Source organism: Megascapheus bottae, chromosome 13 (genome assembly GCF_031878675.1).
Source record: "Megascapheus bottae isolate mThoBot1 chromosome 13, mThoBot2.hap1, whole genome shotgun sequence".
NCBI lineage: Eukaryota > Metazoa > Chordata > Mammalia > Rodentia > Geomyidae > Megascapheus > Megascapheus bottae.
This window is the reverse complement of record NC_143521.1, coordinates 3,415,583-3,440,657: the sequence shown is the minus strand read 5'-3', so window position 1 is coordinate 3,440,657 and position 25,075 is coordinate 3,415,583. Positions and strand designations below refer to the sequence as shown.

Sequence of the window (25,075 nt, the reverse complement as noted above, 5' to 3'; positions counted from 1 at the left end):
TAGCTCTATTATCTGCTATCCAAAAATCTAGAGCCTTATGCTATAAAACATAGATTATGAAGCTGCTTTCAATGTGGTAACGCCTTCAGGCTCTCTGGCGCCTGGCACCACAAAACACTGAATTCTCATGGGGATTCGGGTGGGACTGGCAGGAAAATGACCTCATATACACCTACAAAGCAAGTATCTGCCTTTGATAACTTTTTTTAAAAAATGTGTCGTGATTGTCAAATTAGGAAAGCAAGCCCTTATTATAAAATAGCATATATTAAATTTCTAAAACGCAGTCCTTAACCCTGCTCTGTCTTTTAAGGGTAACCATTTAAAATGCAACTTTTTATATAACCAAGATATGGCGTGGTGCAAAAAGCCAAAGAAAACAATGCTTGCATAAGCTGTTCAAATTTAACATTTAAGAAGCCCGGAGAGATCTCCTGAAGAAAGGGCAGGAACGTGCTAATACCGAGCAAGTCAATAGCTCAGGTGTGAGCCTTGTCACTGCAGCCACAGCCCTGGCCAACAGCAATTTCAAGCACTGAACCTTTTGTGTGGCGCACGTTCCACGAAGCGAGTTCTGTACTAGCACAAAGCGAGTGTCTCTCGAGAACAAAGATCGGCCCAGCAGGTGGTTTTCCCCGAGTCAGGAGCAACCCCAGGTGGCTGGGGTGCCTCCAGCTGCTCCCAGAGAGCTTCCCCCGGCCCCGCCCCGGCCCCTTTAAGCCCCGCCCCTTCGTGAGTCCAGCCACGCCCCTGCAGATGACGTACATGGCTTGAACCAATAACTGCCTCCGAGCCGCCGCACTCCTGTCCCGCCCCCCTCGCGCCGCCGCCTTCGCCGCGGAGCTGCGGGCTCCTCCCGCGGGAGGTAACTGTCAGCGCGAGGCGGCGGGCCGGCTCAGTCATATGACCGGCCGCCGGCGGTCCCGGCGCACAGCGCAGCTCGCTACTTAACCACCTCGCCTCAGCCACAGCGGCCCCGCGCTCGCGCCAGGCCCGGTGATTGCGCCTCCCGACAGCGCCCCCGTTGCGATGGCCCCGCCGCGGCCGCCCCCGGCTGCGCGCTGAGCCGCGGGCTATCCCGAGCGCCACGGTTGGAGCTACCGCGGTCGCGGCATCATGGCCCCGACCCTGCTCCAGAAGCTCTTTAACAAAAGGGGCAGCGGCGGCAACGCGGCGGGGGCGTCCGCCCAGGGCCGGACGCCCAAGGAAGGACCCGCCTTCAGGTGAGGGGCTCGGGGCCCAGAGGCTCAGCTCGCGACGCGGCGGGCGGAGGGGGCCGGGAGCTGGGCGGGGGGCGCGGTCGGGGGAAGGCGCTGAGGGGACAGGGGCGGGCGGACGAGAGGAGCGCGCTCCGGCGCCGCGCTGCCCGTCCGGACTGCCCTGGCTGCCTCGGACGCTGGGCCGCGCTGGTCTTCGCGGGAGGGCGGGCGCGCCTAGCGGAGCGTGACCCCGAGCCCCGACGCCCCCTGAGCCCGTGTTCTCCCGGCCTGGTCGCGTTCTCCACCCTCGCGGCGCTTCCCGCTCCCAGTGCTCCTGGGGTTCCCGGGGTTCCCCGGCGCGCGCCCGCTCCCACTCGGCCCTGGAGCGGGGTGGTGGGAGCGGGGTCGGGGCGAATCGTTCGGGGCAGAGCCGCTCCACGCCTCTGCGGGTCCCGAAAAGCTGCCCGCTGTGAACGTGACTGCATTCTGAAGTTGTTGAAGGAGCAACAGTCGCTGAAAAGGTCATCTTTCCTCCTTGGCGGCGTTGGACAGGCTCTCGGGCGGATGAATGAAATTTCCACGTCCTCTCGAAGGAGGGTGCCGCAGCATGGGTGGAAGGGGAGTCAAGTAGGCTTTTACGAAATGTCTCAGACGTCAGTTTCCCCCAAACGACGCGTATATTTGATCCTCAGAACTTGTGTTTTAGAGTCATAGCAAGCGCTCTTTGAGCGTTCGCTGTGTCCATGCTTTCTGTGGACTTTCCTCTCTTTTTGCTTCTTGAACGGCTCCGTGATGTACGTTTTTCAGTCCCGTTTTCCAGGTGAGATCCCTGAAGTGGGAAATTTGATTAGCTTGACATTCAAATCCACAGCTTTTAATTGACCGAGCTTGCACGGTAATCAGCAGTTTAAGAATCCAGTTTTTAAAATCTATAGACTATTCTGCTCATTATTCAGCTATGTAAAAAAGGCCTTAAAATAATGCATTGTGAAGTTCATTTTTAAATTTTTTTTACAGTTTTCATCCATTTACCTGTTCCCAATTCTGGTACTCTGGCAGAGGCTTTTTGGTCATCCTGTCTTATAAAAGTTTTTTGTTAAACAAGTCCAGATCAAACTCTGGAAAAGAATTTTGGATTAAGTTGTACGTCGTGTTTTGCTTTTCTTTAGTTTCATTCATTTGACATATACAGCATCCTTTTCGAGTTATATGAAGATTAAATAACCAGTATTTGTGCATGTGCAGCTAGTGTAAGCGTGTGGGTGCGTAGATATGTTTGTGTATGATGGGTGCTGGGATAGTAAATTGTGAGAACTTGAGTGCATCCTGTTCTGTATCTTATTTCCTTTAGGTTAACTGAATCTTTATAATTTGGGTAGGAAGTTCTATGCCTTTCATTGCGATATCTGTGATCCATGTAGCTTTTCAGGGTGCTAGAATTACTTCAGAGACAGGGTATGTAATTTCTTCCCCCTCCCTCTCACTGACCCAGACCTGATCAAAGTAGGAAGCTTGGAGAGAATGGGGCTTATTTAAAAACTGTTCTGGTGCTGATGAAGGTTGTGGAGTTTGTCATTGTTTCTTGGGTTCCTTCCACTAGCGTTCCTTCCATCCATAAGTTTAATTGGCTGTATTTCGTTTTGATTTTTTTTTTTTTTGCCAGTCCTGGGCCTTGAATTCAGTGCATGTTAGGCAAGCACTCTACCACTAGGCCAAACTCCTGGCCTTAATTGGGTGTATTTGGAACAACAACAAATGTGCTTCTATTTTGGGTTGGTCATAGTATGGAAATTGAATCCCATTTTGTGGAATAATTTTCAGTATAGTGTGTAGACTTCTCATGGGTGTATAATGAAGAACAAAATACCAAGTACTCCTTTTCCCCACCTTGGCCTTTTTGGGATTTCCTCTTAAGTATTTGAGATAAGTGGTCTTGGGAAATTTGGAGTGGTCAGTTGTTTGAAAGATCATCTGCACAATGAAAGGTCCTTCAAGAATTCAGGTAGACACAATGAAAGGTCCTTCAAGAATTCAGGTAGACATATCAGGAGCAGGTTTTTTTTTTTTTTTTTTTTTGACAGTCCTGGGGCTTGAAATCAGGGCTTGGGTACTGTCCTTGGACACTTTTTGCTCAAGTCTAGCCCTCTGCTACTTGAGCCATAATGCCATTTTTGCCTTTTTCTGAGTATGTGGTACTGGGGAATCGAACCCAGGTCTTTGTTCATGCAAATAGAGCAGTCTACCACTAGGCTACACTCCTGGCCCCTCAGGAACAATTTTTTTTTAGTATATTTTTTTGGGGAAACCTTAAACAAGATCCCTTTTAGGCTATATTGTGGGTTGAACTTAAAGTCTTGTATAAGGCAAACATTCTACTACATAAGATATACTTACAGTCTGGGGGAAAAAAAATCAGGTTTTGTTTTTAATTAAATCCTTGTGGGAGCTTTTTGTATCTTTTCTGTCCATGATTGAGTTTTACTTCTTAAACTTTTTTTTTTTCTTTTTTTGGTCAGTGATGGGACTTAAACTCTGGGCCTGGGCATTGTCCCTGAGCTCTTCAGCTCAAGGCTACCGCTCTACACCTTGAGCCACAGCAACACTTCTGGTTTTCTGGTTGTTATTTGGAGCTAATTGTCTCACGGACTTCAGTGCTTGGGCTACCTTTGTACAGGATCCTCAGATCTCAGCCTCTTGAATAGTTAGGATTACAGGTGTGATCCACCACACCTGCCTCTTTTCTTCTATTATTTATTTTTGGCCAGTCCTGGGGCTTGAACTCTGGGCCTGAGTACTGTCCTTGGGATTTCTAAGCTAGAGCTCTATCTCTTGAGTCACAGCACCACTTCCGGCTTTTTTTATGTATGTGGTACCAAGGATTCAAACCTGGGTCTTCATGCATGCTAGGCAAGCATTCTTAACACTAGACTAAACTCCCAGCCCTCTTCTGTTTTATTTTTTTGTCCATCGTGGGGCTTGAACTCTGATCTACCCCCTTGAACCAAGCCCCACTTCCAGTTTTTTAGAGGTTAATTGGAGATAAGAATCTCATGGTCTTGAGTGCCAGGCTGGCTTTGAACTGTGATCCTCAGATCTCAGTCTCCTGGGAAGCTAGGATTACTGGGATGAGCCACCGCACCCGGCCTGTTATTTTTTAAGACAAGATCTTGCTGTTTAGCTTAGGCTGGCATGGAAATCATGATCCTCCTGCTTTAGCCTCCCAAGTGATTTGAGTCCTGGGATTATAGAGCTATAACCACAACTGGTTAGTCTCATTTTTGGGTCTCCTTTCCTTTTCTTCCTTCCTTTCTTTTCTTTTCTTTTCTTTCTTTCTTTTTTTCTTTTTGCCAGTCCTAGGGCTCAAACTGGGGCCTGGCACTGTCCCTGAACTTACCTGTGCTCAGGGCTAGCACTCTACCACTTTGAGCCATAGTGCCACTATTGGCTTTTTCTGTTTATGTGTTACTGAGAAATCGAACCCAGGGCTTCATGCATGATAGGCAAGCACTCTGCCATTATGCCACATGCCTACCTCCTGTTTTCTTTTTGTAATGGGACCCTAGCCTCAGGCATACTAGCTTTGCCTATACTCCAAGCCCCTTTTTATGGGTTTCTTACTGTTCTTCCATTCATCTAGGTTTCCCATACTGTATTAGATAGGAAATAAGTAGCTTATATCATAAATCATTTCAGATCTTTGTGCTTTTAAGCATTTTACCTACAAAGATAATCACAATCAAGAATCCTTTTTTTTTTTTTAAGATTTGAGAAAAAGCCTTTTCACAGTTTTTGAGGAGAGAAGTTGTTAAAAAGACAAGGAATAGAAAGAGAGTGAATGTAAATTTAAGCAGAGCCAGAATATGGTATCATAATTGTGTTTGTGAAGTTAAATTAAAATTCCTCTGTGGTCATCAAAATTTGAGAGGTCTTTGCTGGTCTTCTTTTTTAAATTTTTTCTCCTTGAATCTCAATAGGTTATACGAGGGTTACAAGCAATAATGTTCATCTGAGTAACCAGTGCTTCTTGGTGGTCAGTCACTCCTATCCAATCTTCTCTTCCCTCCCACCTTCTCTTCCCTCCCACCCACACTCATGTTTTCTGGTACCTCTATCACATGTGTACATTGAATATTCTTACTCTATTTGTCCCTGTTTGCTAGTTGATACAGATTTTTTTTTTTTTTTTGTGGGTCATGGGCCTGGGCATTGTCCCTGAGCTCTTCAGCTCAAAGCTGCTGCCTGACCCCTTGAGCCACTGCCCCATTTCCCCTTTTCTAGTGGTTAATTGGAGATGAGAGTCTCACGTTCTTTAGTGCCAGGGCTGGCTTTTTACTGTATTCTTCAGATCTTAGCCTCCTGAGTAGCTAGGATTACAGGCATGAGCCACCACACCTGGCTTGACACCAAATTTTTTATTTCCCTTTGCTCCAAAAGGGCAAAGTTGGATGAATGATTTGTACAGTGTGTCCCATCTCAGAAAGAGAACTGGATTCTTCATTACTGCAGTGTTAAATCCAACATATTTGCATATGATTAACATATCTCATTCAAGTTAAGTTTGAAGCATTACCTTTTTAAAAGTGTGGTGAACGAACTCAGATTCACACATACTCATTGAAGCATTATTGTAAGGTGTTTGTTTTGTTTTTAAATGTCTGGGATTAGTGGACCAATTTCTGCCTAACGTGTGCATGGGACTGGGATGTGTTGTAAGATGTTTTACTTTATTTGGGATCAATTTAATGAAGTAAGCACATGTATCACCTGGGATATGGGAAGTTACTGAAACCCTCACGGCTGACTGAAGTGCATCTATGGAATTCCCTTTGCTTTCCTCAGTCTTGAGTACCTAATGTCATGTGGCCTAGTTAGCACTAATCACCCCTTGTTCTGTTAGAATAGATTTCAGTGATCTGTTACAAGGTTAGTATAAATATGATTAATCTGATTATAATAATGATTAGATTGCAACTAATGTCCAAGTACAGTGACCTGGCACCTCACCTCAATCCAAATAAGACACTAGTTATGCCTACTGTAGTTTGCAACCCAGAGGACAATAGATTATATAGAAAGATGATTAACAGTAGACAGTATCCTCCCTTCCATTTTGTGCTAGTACTGAGGCTTAAGCTAAAGATTTAGGGCCTTTGCTCAGTGTTTTTTGCTCATAGCTGGTGCTTTACCACCTGCGCCTCTCTTTTGCTTTTGGCCTTTTGCTGGCTAATTGGAGATGAGTCTCCAGGATTTTTTTCATGATCTGGCTTTGAACCTCAACGAGTCTCATTTATTTGCTTATTTATTTTTTGTTGTTGGTGGGCCTGGTCGTTGTTCCTGAGCTCAAGGCTATCACCCTACCTCTTGAGCGCAAAAAAAAAAAAAAAGCTGGAGATGTCTCAAGTGGTAAAGTGCCAACCGGATAAGTATCAGGCTCTAAATACCAGTTTTTTTTTTTTTTAAAGGCAAACACCTTTTGTAGAATAATCAGGCTGCTGCTTCTTCTTTTTTTTTTGGTGTTGGAACTTGAACTCTATGCATGGGTGTTGTCCCTAAGCTCTTTAGCCCCAGGCTATATACCCTACCCATGAGCCACAGAGCCATTTCTGGTTTTCTCCGTTTTCTTATCCTCAGTTGGAGATAAGAGCCTCACTGACTTCAGTGCCTGGGCTGGCTTTGAACTATGCTCCTCTGATCTCAGCCTCCTGAGTAGCTAGGATTACAGGTGTGAGCCACACGCCCAGATAACTTTTTTCCATTCAGGAAGTGGCCTTGCCTATTGATTTGTGTCTTCTGGGCCACTCCTTACATAATACTCCTTGTCCTCAGATACCACTGTACAGGTGGTATAGTTCTGAGTAGCTCAGAAAATCCTAGTGAACTCAGGAGAGGTGAGAAAGAGTACAGCTTTTCCATCTTATGACATAGGTACTGTTAAAGGCCTTGGAATAGAAACTGAGGAAACCATGATTGAGTTCTACTTCATATTTACCATGTTGATATGAGATCCTATAAGACTATATTTCTCTGTTCCTCAGGGTTTAGTCATTTGTGAGGTTATAGCACCAGTCCATTGTAATAGATTGCGGTAAGGAAATAATCAGATGACTGAAAATCTTTTTTTTTTTTAAGATTTTATTAACATCGATTTTTACATCATATTTCAAGTGTCAAGTTTAACAAACAAGTATTCAAGAAGCGATTCTCTAGATACATGTCAATCTATATGTCTATAGAATATATATCACATCATATATATATATTTTTTTTGTGGTGCATCTTACAGACACATTTTATTCATGCTGCATAACAAGTGGTAGCCTGCAAGTGTGTGTACAGCCGTGTTCTGTGTTCCCACCTAACAAAGCTTGCTTCCATGAACAGGCAGACTGGTGTTTCACCTCGTGCACTCCACGGAGCTGGTTAATGATGGCCATGAGAAGGTGCAGGAGTGGAACCTTTCAAAGCTTTACTTCTTTTATCAGCACTCCTGATTTTGTACATGATGTAGCTCATCAAGCCCACTCCTACCCAGATCTCCTGGTAAACCTTCGTGTAGTAGGGTTTCATGGGGATCCACACATTCTTAATAAAGCTTTGAAGCATCTCGACGGGATCTCGGCTCAGCCCCCACCAGACCGCTCCGCCGACCGCCGGGGAAGGTCACGAGGCGCGCCCACATCATATATTCTTTATGTCTATGTAGTTATGTTCATATCTCCAAGACCATGTCCATAACCTTGGGTGCCCAAATACTGAGTCATTGCTCTTGTACTATTTGGATTTAATATCTACATATTAAGGATACCATGTGCCCTTTTTCTAATATCCACATATTAAGGAAGGATACCATGTGCCTTTTGTTCCTTTGGTCTTGACTTACCTCAACATGATTCACTCTAACTTCCCAGCGAATGCCATTATTTTATCTTGTTTGTTGGCTGTGTAGAATTCCATTGTGTGTGTATATGTGTATATATACACACATATACCACATTTTTTGTGTCCATTCATCTGCAGTGGGGCATCTGGATTGTTCCCATCACTCTGCTATTGTGAATAGTGCAGAGATGAACACAGCTGAGCAGGTGTTCTTATTATATCCTGGGTTTTGAAGCTCAGGATAGATGCCCAGGAGTGGTATGGTGGGATTGTAGGGAATGTCTATTTTCAGTTCTTTAAGAAACCTCCAAACTGCTTTCCAGAGTGGCTGAACTTACTTACATTCCCACCAGCAGTGCAGTAGGGTTCTTTTTTTCTCCACAACTCCACCAGCATTTGTCATTTTCTGAGTTCAGAATGTTGGCCATTCTAATTGAGGTGAGGTGATATCTTAGGATTGTTTTTATTTGCATTTCCTTTATGACCATGGATGATGAGCATTGTCTCATGTTTTTCTGCCATTTTAACCTGTTCTTTTGATAAGTCTCTCTTTAGTTCCCTTGCCCATTTAGTGATTGGTTTGTTGGGCTTGGGGGGTATTAGTTTCTTGAGTTCCCTGTAGATGTTGGATATTAAGCATTTATCTGATGTATTATTGGTAAATATCTTCTTCTAGTTGGTTGGCTATCTTTCTGCTGTAGTAGCTATGCTTTTATCTGTGCAGAAACTTTTTATTTTTAGGTAGTCCCACTTGTCAAGTCTCCAATCTGTTGTGACCCTGGGATTCTGTTCATGAAGTTTTTGCCTGTGCATATGAGTTCCAGTGTCTCTCCTACTCTATCATATAACAGTTTCAAGGTTTCAGGTCTGATATTGAGGTCTTTGGGATTTTGAGGGAATTGCAGTCCTGGGGCTTGAACTCAAGGCCTGGTCACTGTCCTTGGGCTTTTTCAAGACTAGTGCTCTATCCCTTGAGCCACAGCAACACTTCGTGTTTTTTTCTGTGTATTGTGGTATTGGGGAATGGAATCCAGGGCTTTGTTCATGCTAGGCAAGCATTCTACCACTAGGCTATACTCCGGCCCCTGAAGATCTTTTAGAAAGGGCAAAATGCAATATAAAACTATTTGAGGTATTTATATTTTTTAGGTAACAGAGTTCAATATTTCTCCCATTGATGCTTTAGTAAAAATGAACCCACCCATCTACCCTTCTTTGACAGTATTGGAAGTTAATGCAGCGGTTCAACCCAAAGGTATTGTACTCCTTGAGCCATATCCTCAATCAGTTTGACTTTGATTTTTCAAATAGGATCTTGTGGTTTTTCTTCTGTTTCAGATGCAATTTTATATCTCTACCTCCTAAGTACCTGGAATTGTACATACGTAATAGCATAACTGGCTTTTTTTGGAGGGGGTGGGGGTTTGGCTAGCCTCAAGCTTTTAACCTCAAACCTTGATCTTACTGTCTATTTCCTCAGTATCTGGGATTACAGGTGTGCATTATGACACTCAGCCCTTGAATTGAACCATTATACTTATTTTTTTTGAATATTTTTATTATCTTTAAGTGGTTGTTCAAAAGGGTTGTCATTCCCCAAAGTTTATGAAAAAAGTGCATTTTGATCAATATCACCTCTTTGAACTTCTTGCAAGCCCACTGTTTCCCTTATTTAATCCTTTCTTCCTCCCTTTCTTGCCATTAGTTTACAGCTGGGCGCAGTGGTTCATGCTTGTAATCCTAGCTACTCAGGAGGCTGAGATCTGAAGATCACGGTTCAAAGCCAGCATGGGCACTAGAGAACATGAGACTCTTATCTCCAATTAATTACTAGAAAATTGGAAGTGGGGTTGTGGCTCCAGGGGTAAGGTGGTAGCCTTGAGCTGAAGAGCTCAGGGACAGCGCCCAGGCCCAGAGTTCAAGCTCCATGATCCACCCCCCCCAAAAAAGGGCGGTTTATATGTTTGGTGCATCTTGATCTTTTCTATCAGTTAACATCTTCATCCCTTTTCAATCTACTCCTTCCCTTATAGTCTCAATTCTATGATACATAAATTCTTGCCTGTGTATTCTCCTTTTATACCCTTTATTCATCTACTTCTCTCCCCTTGGCCTTACCCTACCCTCTTGAAAGTACTCACTTCCTGGTACTTGAGTTAGTCTCTATTTATTTGGTCATGGGGCTTGAGCTCTGGGCCTGGGTGCTGTCCCTGAGCTCTTCAGCTCAAGGCTATCACCCTGCCCCTTGAGCCACAGCTCAAAGGGTTTTCTATTAGTTGATTGGAGATAAGGGTCTCATGGACTTAAGTGCCCCATGGACTTAAGTGCCCAGGCTTGCTTTGAACTGAGATCCTCAGATCTCAGTCTCCTGAGTAGCTAGGGTTAAAGGAGTGAGCCACTAGTGTTTTCATCTTTTTAAAGACTTAGACTATTTGCTTTCTCCATAGAGTGTATTACACTTAAGTTCATTCATTTGTAAACCCTTGCTTACCACCCAATTTGTTCATTTGTAATTTTTTCTGATATTATGTAAAAGTTTCAGTTAAAACTATCCATTAAAATTGCATTTAGTGTTTGAACTAATTGTTTTAAAAAGGAATTGATACCACAATGAGGGGATACTTGTAATTGCTTCATCTTATTCAGAAGACTGGACTTTAATCTAAGAATCATTTACTCGATCTTGGAGTCTTAGTCCTGGTCAGGTCCTGGGACAAATCCTATCTCAATGCTTCAGTGGATAAACCTCAGGCTGAAGTCCTATTAAAGTTTCTGAACTATGATCACATATATTTCCATCCCTTCAACTGTTCAACCTTTGAATTATGCTTTGTAATTCTAAACTCTAAGGCCACATCTTTGCTGATAACAGCAGGATTTTCTGTTTGCCAGACCCTTGGTTATTGACGGCTATTTTCTGTTCCTTCAGTAGAGGTTGTTTTCTTGAGACAGTGTTGAAGACTTTAAAAATTGGTTTTGATCATACTGAAATTTGAACTTGGAGCCTTACATTTGCTAGGCCTCACATTCACTTCTATTTGCATGCTTTAATAACTTCTCATTAAACTTCAAACTTCATTAATGGTAAAGATAATGGGTTTATATTATATTTTCATATGTGCATATAATATACTTTGATCATACTACTCATAACCTTGTTTGTTGTCCCTCATGCTGGTCTCCTTCCTCTTCCAACAGATTTTTATTATCAGAAGTAATGTTGAACCAAAGAGGAAAATGGCTTAAACAACACAATACTATATGAAAGTGTTCTCTATAGAAAAGCAAAAGTGGGGCCAGGATCGTAGCCTAGTGGTTGAGTGCTTGCCTAGCATGCATGAAGTGCTTGGTTTGATTCTGCAGAACCACATACACAGAAAAAGCTGGAAGTGGTTCTGTGGCTGTGGCTCAAGTGGCAGAGTGATAGCCTTGACCAGAAGTGTCCAAAGATAGTGTCCAGGCCCTGAGTTTAAGCCCTAAGACTGGCAAGATTTTTTTTTTAAAGGTATGGGATTAATTACTTTAAAAATAAAAAAGCGGGGCCGGGAGTTTAGCCTAGTGGTAGAGTGCTTGCCTAGCATGCATGAGGACCCAGGTTCGATTCCTCGGTACCACATACATAGAAAAAAGCCAGAAGTGGTGCTGAGGCTCAAATGGTGGAGCTCTAGCCTTGAGAAAGTCCAAGGACAGTGCTCAGGCCCTGAGCTCAAGCCCAGGACTGGCCAAAAAAAAAAAAAAAATATATATATATATATATCTAAAAAAGCAAGTTTACATTTATATGGCTGGCAGGTAAAAGGAGTTGGTGACTGAGCTCAGTGTAGACAAAGCTAGCATTGAACATCAGTACATTGATAGTATGGTAGGACTGTCTTCACGTGGATAAAAATTGCTGTTTGCTATCTTGCTATAATGGATTGGTATTGCTTTTATGGCTGAAATTTTTGATTGTTAAATTGCCTTTAGTTACAAAATACTTTATTTAATTAATTAGTTTTTTGCTAGTCCTAGGGCTTGAACTTAGGGCCTGAGCACCATCCTTGGGCTTTCCTCAAGGCTAGCGCTTTACCACTTGAGCCACAGCACCACTTCCAGCTTTTTTCAGTGTATGTCGTACTGAAGAATCGAACCCTGGTCTTCGTGCATGCCAGGCAAGCACTCTATCAGTAGGCCAAACTCCTGGCCCCCAAAATATTTTATATAGAAAGAGTAGGATAAAGTTAATTTGCTGAATAAAAAGTGATTTGAACAAAAACTTAGAATTTTTCCTTTAGCATATGCTTGCTCATTTGCAACACATATTACATATACACATTTATTAATGACTACACTTTACTGTACTTACTACATTATATTATTGGTACAAATTACACTAGGAAAAGAGTATGCAGCATCATGTATGAAGATACAAATCCTTTTCACAAGTCTCTTAAAAAGGCAGCAGGACAGATTCTATCTGAAACATGAGGATGCTACTCAATCACTTCTATCCCCATTCAACCCTCCTATTCCACTTTTCATTAAAATAATGGATAGTTCTATTATTAAAAAGTAAATAACATGCTTGTTATGTGTTCTGAACTTTTAAAAACCCAAGTCCATTGCAAGCCTTAGAAGGCCAGATTAATTGATTGTGTTAGTAATTATAGAATACACATGTGAGGGGCCAGGAGTTTGGCCTAGTGGTAGGGTGCCTGCATAGCATGCACAAAAACCCGGGTTCAATTGCTCGGTACCACATACAGCGCTCAGGCGCTGAGTTCAAGACCCAAGACTGGCAGAAAAAAAGAGAGCTAAAAGAAAGATGTTTAAGAAGAATTGGCATGGTGTTTTAGATAAGAGACCTGGATTAGATAGGCTTTTGTTTTGCTGTTTTGTTTTGGGAGCAGGGTATCACTGGCCTGAACTTGTAGTCTTCCTGATTCAGCTTCCTGAGAGCTGGGGTTATTTAACCCACTGATCCTGGCTAGATTAATTTTCTTTTTCTTTGTGCTACTGGGGTTTGAACTCATTGGATTGAGTTTGATGGTCTGCTTTCTTGACTGGCATTCTTATAACTTAAACCATACCAGCTTGTCTTTTTGCTATTTTTTTCAGAGCTAAAGTCTCAGACTTTTCTGCCAGGCCTGGTTTTGAAACTCCTTCCTCCAGGACTTTGCCTCTTGAGTAGCTGAAATTACAAGTGTGAGCCACCAGCACAGGCAAGAACACTGTTTTTTTTAAAATTGTTATTTAGATTGTGTTCTAAGGTCAGCTTAAGGAAACCACTTTGTCTTTGGGTTTCTTTGGCAAAGGAAGTTTTAAAAAAGATTGTCCTGGACTGCATGAAATGCTTTGGCTGCCAGCATGAGCTCCTGGTGGGTAAATCTGATTTGGAACTGGTAATGTTCTTTATTGTTACAGTCACTGTTTTTTTTTTCCCTTAGTGTGTACAAAAAGGAAGAAATGTTTTAAATTGATTGTGTATTTTTTGCTTTGTACAGGTTCTTTTCTTTGGGACTGGATTATGAGATGCTATATTCTTCTGAGTGTAAAAGCAATGAAATAGTTGATGAGTCTCTATTTACCAATGATTCTTTATCAGTTTTGTGAGAAACAATAATTATATAAAAGAGGAAAAACAGGATGGCTTTTCCAGCTAACTGAGCATATAATAATAATTTCTCTCCACTTCACCCCACCCTGTCTGTAATGGAACATCCATGACTCACCAGGGCCACCAAAGCATTTTTGTAACCAGTACTTAAATATTAGGGGTTGAATGGGAAAGGAAATGATTGGCTAGTATCCTCTTGTGTTCAGACACCTTTTTAATGGGCTTGTGAAAATGGACAGTGTGTCTTCATACATCATGTTACCCTTTTCCTAGTGTACTTTGTACCAAAATATTAATGACAGTAAAGTGTAATCATTAGTACTGTAGTGTTTTGGGTAAGTGTTGGATAAGCATGAGTTTGGATCCCTGATGATTGCTTTTTCCCTGAACTGTATTCTCTTTTTTCTTTTATTTTAGAGTATTTTTCTAGCTGATTTGTTCCTGTGATTTTTGTTTTGTTTTTTGGTTAAGTTTAAGGGCCTAGACCTTGAACTCTGGGTCTGGCCACTGTCCCTAAGCTGCTTTTGCTCAAGGCTAGCACTCTACCATTTGAGTTACCCAGCCACTTCTGTTTTTTTTTTTTTTTTTCTTTTTCTTTCTGTGATTAATTAGAGACTAGAGTCTCTTGAACTTTTTCCTGCCCAGGCTGGCTTTGAACAAAGATCCTCAGGACTCATTCTCCTGAGCCACCAGTGCCTGTCTCCTGTGATTTTATTTTTTTAAGTTTTAGCAAGGATTTTAGTATAAGAGTTAAAGCAGAGAGAAATAGACAAACTTTTCCTGCTTAATACACTGAAAATGGGAGTTAAAAACTACTCTCTTATGATCTTCCTTGATTTATAGATACTTTGCAGATACAAAAGAAGTGTGTATTTTGTGAATGACTCTATAGCTATACTTAACTTTTGATTGTAAATAGAATGTTTTTGTATTTATTATATATTTAAATCACTGGTTATTGCTATTTTATTATTTACTGGTATATGTAATAGAAAATGAAGACAAATTCATACAGGGTATCTAGGTGAGTGTATTACTCAAGCAGTGGGAATTCATTCTCCCCAAACCAAAGAAAACAGACAAAAACCCCCACATATCTATAGGGGAGCTTTGTGTAGTTTCTGGAAAGGAGCAGTAGCAGCATGTTGTTATGGCAACTCTATTTCTTTATAAGTTAAAGACAAGGTAAATGGCATTCTGCACCTTGAGATAAGAAATTCTGTTGACTTAGGATGTCTAGGAAAAAGCAACAGAAACAGTCAAGTCAGTTTTTTTTATGAGTGCATTTTTAATTAGTTTATTAACATTGATTTTTACATCATATTTCAAGTGTCATGTTTAACAAACAAGTAGTCAGTTTTGTTTTTAACACCTTATGTTTTAGACTGTTAGTTGTTTCTCCTGATACACCCACAATATTGGATATTTTCTTTTATGTCTTGTTGTTTGTCAAACCCTTAGGGATATGGGGAAAGAAATCATTTTGGGTCAGGAGTGTGGCCTAGCACACACACTGAGTTATAGGCCAGTATAGACTATGTGATGAGACTGTCGCAAAACAAACAAGCAAATAAATCTTGTTATAATCAAGTCAGAACTCATTGTTTCCATTAATACCCAGTGAATTGTTTTTCTGATATCCAAAAATGCACTGACTTGTCCAGCAATGAAAAATCTAAAGGAGGATACTTGTTTAAATAATATACCTACGACCTACCTATGACCCAGTTGTAAAATTCTACAGATGTGGGAAGTTACTTACTGCAAAAGTATTTAACTAAGACCAGGAGTGCGACCTAGCAGTAAAGTGCATGTCTAGCATGCACAAAGCCATGGGTTTGATTCCTTGGTACCACATACACAGAAAAAGCCAGAAGTGGTGCTGTAGCACAAGTGGTAGAGTACTAGGCTTGAGAAAGCTCAAGGACAGTGTCCAGGCCCTGAGTTCAAGTCCCAGGACCGGCAGAAAGAAAATTATTTAACTATTGTGCATGAAGCTATTATATTCTTAAGTGTGTTGATATTGCAGAACTGTTTTATATACTTTGGGATTTACTTGAAAAAAATTATTTTTTTTGCCAGTCCTGGGGCTTGAACTCGGCCTGAGTATTGTCCTTGTCCTTGAGTTTGCTCAAGGGTAGTGTTCTGCTATTTGAGCTACAGCTCCACTTTGGCTTTTTCTGAGTATGTGGTACTGAGGAATCAAATCTAGGGCTTTGTGCATGCTAGGTGAGTACTCTACCACTAGGCTACACTCCTGGCCCCCCTTACTTGAATTTTTATGTGACGTAATAAAATGAATATATTTTGAAGTGAACAAAATTATTTTCAGATTTAAAAATTTTTGATTAAATTTAAATATTTTTGAGTATATTTGATTGTGGACTCTTCACATGCTGTATGAAGTAAACAACGTTTTAAAAAAAGAAATTGTGTCTGCTTCCCATGTAGGGTTTTTTCATTGGAACAACTCACTAACTTTAGTGTGCAATCAAGCATTTTAACTAGGCTTGCACTGATGAACTAGTTAGGCTGTTTTCAGGGTCCTTCTTCTCCTCTCCTTCTTAATGGAAATGGTGAACTTCTGGTTAAAAACATTTATGTAGGGCTCTGCGTAGGGGTAGAGTGCTTGCCTAGCATGCTTGAAGACCCGGGTTCAATTACTTGGTACCACATACAGACAAAGCTGGAAGTGGTATTGTGGCTCAAGTGACAGATCTCTAGCCTGAGGACAATGCTCAGGCCCTGAGTTCAAGCTCCAAGACTGGCAGGGAAAAAATAAAACAAAACAAAACAAAAAACAGTTGTATATTTCTGGGTTTTGGTGGCTCAAAACCTGTAATCCTACCTACTTAGAAGGCTGTGATCTGAAGATCACAGTTCAAAGCTAGCAGGCAAGCAAGTCTCTTATCTCCAATAATCACCAGAAAACTGGAAGTGGTGCTATGGCTCAGTGGTAGAATACTAGCTAACTTTGAGCAGATGAGCTCAGGGACAGTGCCTAAACCCTGAGTTGAAGCCCTGTAAGCTTGAAGCTCAAATATATTTCCAAGAATTTCAGACTTCACTGTTTATATACCTTGCCACAGCATATGATAGCTGCTGTTCAGTGGATATTGGTTTAAAATACCCTAAAGAAACAGTATTGGATGGTAGTGAAACTGACTTTTTAGTTCATTCTTGGTAGTTGTCGATCATGTTTTTAGTTTAGTATCTTTTTAGATTATGAAATTCTTTTGCAGTACTACCTACACACCAAAAGATACATGCCCAAGCAGGAAAGTCCATAGACTCTTAGCCTAAAGAGTAACTGTGGCTCAAGTGGTAGAGAGCTAGTCTGGAGCCTAAATACTAATACAAAAATAAATTCGCATTCTTTTTTGACCTAATCGTTTGCTCAGGATGATTATTTCGTCCTCTCTACTCCTTTCCTCTCCCCCTCCCTTCCCCTCCCCATGTCTTCCCTCCCATAGTCTCCTCTCTCCTCCCCCTTGAGTTTGACTGGTTGGTGAATAGTGTCATTGCAGTTTAAGCTAATCTGCATTTCCTCTGCAGATTAATATTAGAAGTACCTAAAAGATTGAAATTCTCTGCTTAATTTTATGGGGTTTTATGAGTGAGCATGAATATAAACACTAATTTTAGGGAGGTTATTCTTAATTTTGTGAATAATTGGCAGGGCGCTGGTGGCTCATACCTATGATTCTTCCTGCTCAGGAGTCTGAGATCTGAGGATTAGCCTGGGCAGGAAAGGTACGAGATTCTCATCTCATGTTAACCAGATAAAAGCCAAAGTGGAGGTGTTGCTGAAGTGGTAGAGCACTAATCTTGAGCAAAAAGCAAAGGGAAAAGGTCCAAGCCCTGAGTTGAAGCCCCAGTACTGGCGCTTATGCATGTGTGTTGCACACATACACACACACACACACACACAAATTGTGAATAATAAATGTCAAGCATGGAAAAAATCAATATGAAGTAGGATCAAGTTTCAGATTAAGATGAAAGGGAGGCTTTGGAGCAATGTAGGATCCACAGGTAGAAATCAGAGATGAAAAAAGCTTTTTTATCTTACAGATGTTCCTGAGGAATGATGAGTTGGGAGATAATTGGAGATGGGGAGAGGGCTCCACACATACTTTAGGATTAGTAGAATCATCACTCTAAGGGTTTATTTAATTTAGTTTAATTTAATTTAATTTTATTATAAATGTGATGTACAGAGGGGTTACAGTTATATAAGTAATGAGTACATTCCTTGTCAAACAGGACTATCCCCTTCTTTGTTTTTTCCTACTTTCTTTCCCTCCCTTGCCTGGAAGGGATATTCCTCCACCCGAAGCTATAAAGTTCATTTCCAACATCATGTCTTGTGAGTATTGCAGTTGCATTGGTCTTCTGACATTTTGTGATTTCTCCTGTCCTTCCCCAAATCAGATAAACATTTGTACAAGACACAGGATACCAAATCAAAAATAGTGACAAGGGATAAACTGAAGTGAGTTGGGAAGGGGGGGTCTCTAAGGGTTTTTTAAATTTACTCTTTACAAAGGATATAAAAATCGGGGCTGCAAGTTTGGCCTAGTGGTAGAGTGCTTGCCTAGCATGCACAAAGACCCGGGTTCGATTTCTTGGCATCACATACATGGGAAAAAGCCAGAAATGGTGCTGTGGCTCAAGTGGCAGAGTGCTAGCCTTGAGGAAAAAGCCCAAGGACAGTTCTGAGGCCCCGAGTTCAAGTCCTAGGACTGGCACAAAAAAAAGATATAAAAATCATCTTTCTTTTAAAGTTGTCTAGAGACTAGAGATAATGTGTTAGCTGTACCCCAGATATATTTGGGGGGGGCAGTTAATCCCGAGGATAATATACTATCTGCACTCCTTCAGTTCAAATTCTAAAGTGTTATTGTAATCTGTTATTTATTAGCCCTCAGTTCAGATACCTCCTGCCCTTTTTTGCCCCCAGATAGTCTTGAACATTTTTCCCAGGCTGGCCTACCTATTATCTATGCATTTCACAAAGCTAGGATTCTGAATGTGCACTACCTTGCGTGCACTACCTTGCTTTGATTTTTCCATATTAGGCTCTCATCATGGTAGTTCAAGTTTGTAATTCTAGCACTTAGGAAGCAAAGACAACATTGATCAAGAGTTCAAGGCAAACCTATGCCACATAGTGAGACTTTGTCACAAACTACAAACAAATGAAAAAATGTGGATTCTTGACTAAGTCTGCCTTAAATTTTAGGGCAAACAGATTGAGTAGCCTTTTCCTCCCTCTTTGCTTCTTTCTTCACTATTAGATTAGTATGTTAGAGATTCTTTTGTGGCTTTTGTTGGGAGCAAAGCTAGGAATCTGGTTTAGGCTTTAGATAGCTTAAATTTTTTGAGCTGAAATTGTCTGCCCCCTTAGAATTCTAATGCCTGGTTCAATTTGAAGCTGAGATTTGCCTCCAAGTTGAGCAAGTAACGAGAGGTTTATTATGGCTTATCTTGCTTTTTCTTCTTTAGGGACCTAACTGATATGGATAGAGGTCTTAACTAAACAGGATGTAAAAGTGAGTAAGAGTAAGTTATAAGCAAAAAATAGTAAATAATAAAAACAAATACAGAGAAACCTCAGTACAAAAATTCAGTGAAAAAGTGCAAACAAGATGGGTGCTGGTGGCTTAAATCTATAATCCTAGCTACTCAGGAGGATGAGATCTAAAGATCTTGGTTCAAAGCCAGCCCAGGCAGGAAAGTCCATGAGACTCTTAGCTCCAAATAACCACTTGAAAACTGGATGTGATGCTGTGTCTCAAAGTGGTAGAGTTCTAGCCTTGAGCCTAAGGATAGTGCCCATGCCCAGAGTTCCAGCCCCATGACCACCATCACTACCACTAACAGTGCCAACAAAGGAAAAACAACATTATAAAATATAGTTATATAGTTAAAGTGGCTTTTAAAACAGAACATGTGGCTTTTAAAACAGAATATGTACATTTGTTTTGTACATTTAATTGTATTTGAGGTGTAGTTTGGCACTCCAAGTAGTAATGTTTATGAAGGTATGGTTGTTAGGATATATATATAATATATATATGAATTAAAAAATTGTTATTAAAAAGGTGATGTACAGGATTTGGCCTAGTGGTAGAGTGCTTGCCTAACATGTATGAAGACCCTGGTTTAATTCCTTGGTACCACATACATAGAAAGAAAGCTGGAAGTGGTGCTGAGGCTCAAGTGGTAGAGCTCTAACCTTGAGAAAATCCAGGGACAATGCCCAGGCCCTGAGTTCAAGGCCCAGGACTGGAAAAAAAAAAAGGTGATGTACAGAGGTTTGGAGACGGTAGTACACCCAGGAAATTCATCTTTAGCTCCTAGAGGCTTTTTTTTTTTCTATTTCTCCTCTCAAATTACTTTGTTGAAATTCTCTTCTTTCAAACTCAGTTCAGATGCCATCTGTGATTGTCTTTGCTTCAAAGAGCTTATTTGTTTCTCTTAACGTCTGAGCTAAACACATCTTTCTTTCTTTCTTTCTTTCTTTCTTTCTTTTTTTTTTTTTTTTTTTTTTTTTGGGCCAGTCCTAGAGTTTGAACTCAGGGGCTTGGTACTGTCCTTGAGTTTTCTCAAGGCTAACACTTTACCAGTTGAGCCACAGCACTACTTCCTGTCTTTCTGTGTATGTGGTACTGAGGAATTGAATCTATGGCTACATGCATACTAGGCACGTAGTCTACCTCTACACCACACTCCTAATGCCAGCCTACCTACTTCTTTTTATGTAGCAGTTTGTCACATCCTATTACCTGTTGTTCTATTAATCCAAACACTTTACTAGATTATTCCATGAGAGCAAGGGACTAGATTATTCCATGAGAGCAAAGGACATTTTTATGTCTTTGTAAATGGATAGAAAAACTAATCTTTACTCAATCATATCTGATCTTTGTCAGGACTAGCACTGATTTGCTATTTATTTGTTTGCTTATAAACCCTCAGAAGATCTTTTCCTTTACGTAGACCTTTTTTTTTTCTGGTGAAAAATGTTTAGCTCTGCATAGACATGGACCTCTTAGCCAGTCTCTCATCAAGATCAGTAAGGATAATGTCAAAGTCAGTCTTAATACCCATCAGAAGTATACATAAGAAAAACCTCTCTGTCTCCCAGAAGCTTCTCCCAGAGACACATTTATATATCTATTCTTTGGTCTGCTGGACCTAAGCCACTTTTCCTTCAAGATAAATTTTATACTAACTTCTTATTAATCTGTGTGCTACCGTACTTTATGTAGTAAAAATCTGTGTGCTACCGTACTTGATGTAGTAAAAATAGCAATTGCGTAAGAGATTCAGCTGAGTGGAAGACTATATGGCTTCTCATGTCTCTAGTTCAAATCACAACTAGGTTTACTAATGCATAGATGAAGTCCTATTGCAATATTTCTAGAGGCAATTAGAAGCCATGCCTCACATATGAATTTTTGTGAATATGAAATTGGTCAACTTTGGCTTGAAAATTTTAATTTTAGTAATAAATTATGGCAATGAGAGTTAACAGTGGTTTATTTTATTAAAGAAATATGAGGGGCCAGGAGTTTGGCCTAGTGGTTAAAGTGTTTGCCTAGCATGCACGAAGGCCCAGGTTCGATTCCTTGGTACCACATACATAGAAAAAAGCCGGAAGTGGTGCTGAGACTCAAGTGGTAGAGCTCTAGCCTTGAGAAAGTCCAAGGACATTGCTCAGACCCTGAGCTCAAGCCCAGGACTGGAAAAAAAAAAAAAGAAATATGATTAACATATTTCATATGTCATGTGTAACAAACAAGTATTCAAGAAGGGAATCTATACAATCACTGGCACATAGATTTTAGAACATAATTAAAATTAAGCTGTTTGTATGTCATAGATACATATTAATATATGTAATAAAACATTATGTCTATAGAGTATATAGTCCATCATAGATTTTTTTTGGCAGTTCTGGACCTTGAACTCAGGGCCTGGACACTGTCCTTGGGCTTTCTCAAGGTTAGAACTCTACCACTTGAGCCACATCACCATTTCTGGCTTTTTTCTATATATTTGGTACTAAGGAATCGAACCTGGGTGCTCGTGCATGGTAGGCACAGCTCCACCTCTGGATTTTTGTTGGTTAATCGGAAGTAAGAATTTCATACACTTTCCTACTCAGGCTGGCTTCAAGTAGACATCTTTAGCTGTGGCTCAAGTGGTAGAGCTCTAGCCTTGAGAAAAAACCCAAGGACAGTGCTCAGGCCCTGAGCCCAAGCCCAGAACTGGCAAAAAAAAAAAATCATTAAGGGTTAAGGTATTGCAATTTTGACGAGAGTTTCTCAGTATGATTCTGTGATTTCTCTTAGGATATCTTCCTTTAAATTGTACCATTGATTGACTAAGATGGAGTTGGGTGGGGAAATGATAGGAGGGAGATTAAATCTGTGTCTCTTTTCATTGCCCTAAAGTTTCTCTTAATTGTCAAATCTTTGGATTTGAATTTTAGACCTGGAATAGAAGGACTTGTGACTCCTGGTAGCTACTACCTCTTTTACCAGTATGGGAAGGGATCGTTGATTAGAAGGATTTCTATGAGTGCTGGAAAATGACCTGACCCCTCCATGAGTCCATGAGTGTAATTAACCATAGAGCCGTTCCTCCCCTGCCCCCTGCCCCCCTCCCCCCACCTTTTCTTTGTGTGTGTGTGAATAGGTCATGGGGCTTGAATTCAGGGCCTGGGTGCTGTCCCTGAGCTCTTTTGCTCAAGGATAGTGCTTTGAGCCACACCTCCATTTCCAGTTTTCTGGTGCTTAATTGGTGATCAGTCTAAGGGACTTTCTTCCTGGGCTAGCTTTGAACCACGATCCTCAGATCTCAACCTCATGAGTATCTAGGAGTAAAAGTGTGAGCCACCAGCACTTGTCTTCTTATATTTGTCATTAACATCAGTTGATTTGTTTAGCCTATGAAATTGTTGTAGTGATGGAGTTTTTGGGTGCTGAAGTTGAATTGTATCTATATAAACCACTTAAAAAAACCAGGGTCTTCCAATTAACTCCAGGCTTACCAATTAACTCCAGGCTTACCAATTAACTCCAGGCTTAACCTCTGATCCTTAATTTCTTGTGGGTTTTTTTTTTTTTTTTTTGCCAGTCCTGGTCTTGAGCTCAGGGCCTGAGCACTGTCCTTGGATTTTCTCAAGGCCAGGACTCTACCACTTGAGCCTCAGCACCACTTCTGGCTTTTTTCTATGTATGTGGTACCGAGGAATTGAACCCGGGTCTTCATGCATGCTAGCCAAGCACTCTACCACTAGGCCAAACTCCCAGCCCATTGTGGTTTTTTTTTTTTTTTTGTAACTAAAATTTTGGTGTGAGGGGTCAGGAGTTGGGCCTAGTGGTAAGAGTGCTTGCCTAGCATGTAAGAAGACCTGGCTTTAATTCTTTGGTACCACATATATAGAAAAAGCTGGAGTGGTGCTGTGACTAAGTAGTAGAGCTCTAGCCTTGAGAAAGCCCAAGGACAGTGGTCAGGCCCTGAGTTCAAGCTCCAGGACTGGCAAAAAATAAAAATAAGTAAATAAAATTTTGGCGAGGGAGGAATTCCTATTGTTTAAATGTACAACTGTCATCCATTGTAGATTTTTTTTTAAACCATTTAACCAGGAACATATTTTAATTCCGTGTTCAACTAAGAAATATGTCTTTCACTACATCCAACAGCTTTCTTTGATGTGTTTAATATTCTCACAGGTGATTTCGCTTCTATGATGACTTTATCGTAACTAGAAAATCACTTTTCAAATATTACATCCATTTCTTAAGATTTACCTTTTTTCCCCCCTTCATTAATATTTTAAAAAATACACATAGTAGCAGTCCCACTGATGTGTTTCATTTGTAACATGGCTTTTTATACTAACCAACATAGTAAATAAATGCAAATGTAGCTCATACAGTGAGATACATATAGATAAAATTTGAAAGTGTAATTGGCAATAGCTGATCAGGTATTGTTTTCCAAAGCAGTGGTATTTATTTTATACAATAGGAAATGTATTGTGACTGGACAAGGCTATAGAACTAGTTGTCATGGCTAGAGCCAGATCTAGAGCATAGATCTTCTAATTCTTTATCATGCCTCTTACAGTTTTTATTCCTTTGAGAATGAAAACTTTCACTCTATTTTTGCTTTGTGTTGAAATGTTCTGACTTTACAGCTAAAATGAAGTTTTTATTAAACAATTTTTATTTATTTTTTTTGTGGGTCATGGTGCTTGAACTCTGGGGCCTGAGCACTGTCCCTGAGCTCTTCAGCTCAAGGTTACTGCCCTACTCCTGGAGCCATTTCACCTTTTCTAGTGATTAACTGGAGATAAGAGTCTCATGGTCTTTAATGCTGGGCTGGCTTTGAACCTCCATCCTCAGATCTCCACTTCCTGAGTAGCTAGAATTACAGGCATGAACTATGGTGGCAGTTTGCCTGAGCACTGTCCCTGAGCTCTTCAGCTCAAGGTTACTGCCCTACTCCTGGAGCCATTTCACCTTTTCTAGTGATTAACTGGAGATAAGAGTCTCATGGTCTTTAATGCTGGGCTGGCTTTGAACCTCCATCCTCAGATCTCCACTTCCTGAGTAGCTAGAATTACAGGCATGAACTATGGTGGCAGTTTATATTGGGTGTTGTGGGCCTTTGAATCATTTTCATTAGATTTTTGCCCTGTTTTTTTTTTGGGAGGGGGAGCCATTAAGGGACTTAGAAGTGAACAAGAACGCTTAAACTCAAATCCAGCCTCTTTTATGTGACTGGTCCTTCCATTTCTGTCCCTCTGCTTACTCCAGTGATATGTACTTGTTTTTCAAGTAGTTTTGGGTTTTCCTTTTATAAAGGTTTCCCTTTGTAGAATTTGCTTCTTCTCCTTCTCCTTTCATTTTTGTTTTTGTTTTTCTGTTTGGTTTTTTGTTGTTGTTGTTTTTTTTTTTTTTTTTTTTTGCCAGTTCTGGGTCTTGAACTCAGGACCTGAGCATTGTCCTTGGGCTTTCTCAGGGCTAGAGCTCTGCCATTTAGGCACCAGCACCATTTTTGGCTTTGCCCATGTATGTAGTATAGTAATCTGTCAGAATTAGCTGCCTAATTCTGTTTTTCTTTCTTTTTTCTTTTTTTGTAAAAATACTTAAACAACTTGATCACTTGTGTGTGGTGCTCCCCTTTAAAAGCTCAGCTCCATGGACAATTGGGGCTACTCTAAGCCCGAGTGCTGCTATTAAACTGACACCTAGCTCTGTTCACTGAGTGCTGGTGACTCTATTGATGGGGAGCTGGGCGACCCCCCAAATAGTTGGAATATTACATATGGAGGCTCCAGAGAGATCCCAGCCTCAGGCTTTGATTTCAGAAAGTCCAG

The 25,075-nt window shown here is 40.9% G+C and overlaps 2 protein-coding genes across 2 annotated transcripts in view; one reads left to right on the top strand and one right to left on the bottom strand.

The window, feature by feature from the left end:
- Window positions 1–861: 861 nt before the first annotated feature.
- Window positions 862–25,075, top strand: part of Fnip2 (folliculin interacting protein 2) — a 155,233-nt gene continuing 131,019 nt past the window's right edge. The window contains exon 1 of the mRNA XM_090343185.1: window positions 862–1,223. Coding sequence (XP_090199311.1) covers window positions 1,117–1,223 — 107 coding nt within the window. The 5' untranslated portion in view covers window positions 862–1,116. The remainder of the gene's footprint in view (window positions 1,224–25,075) is intronic.
- On the bottom strand, window positions 7,480–7,866 carry LOC150055425 (ATP synthase subunit ATP5MPL, mitochondrial). Its single transcript, XM_090343985.1, has one exon. The coding sequence runs from the start codon at window positions 7,800–7,802 to the stop codon at window positions 7,620–7,622; it is 183 nt and encodes a 60-aa protein (XP_090200111.1). The 5' UTR covers window positions 7,803–7,866; the 3' UTR covers window positions 7,480–7,619.

Coding starts and splice junctions, on each gene's coding strand:
- LOC150055425 (XM_090343985.1), bottom strand. CDS start 7,802: ATGCTTCAAAGCTTTATTAAGAATGTGTGGATCCCCATGAAACCCTAC.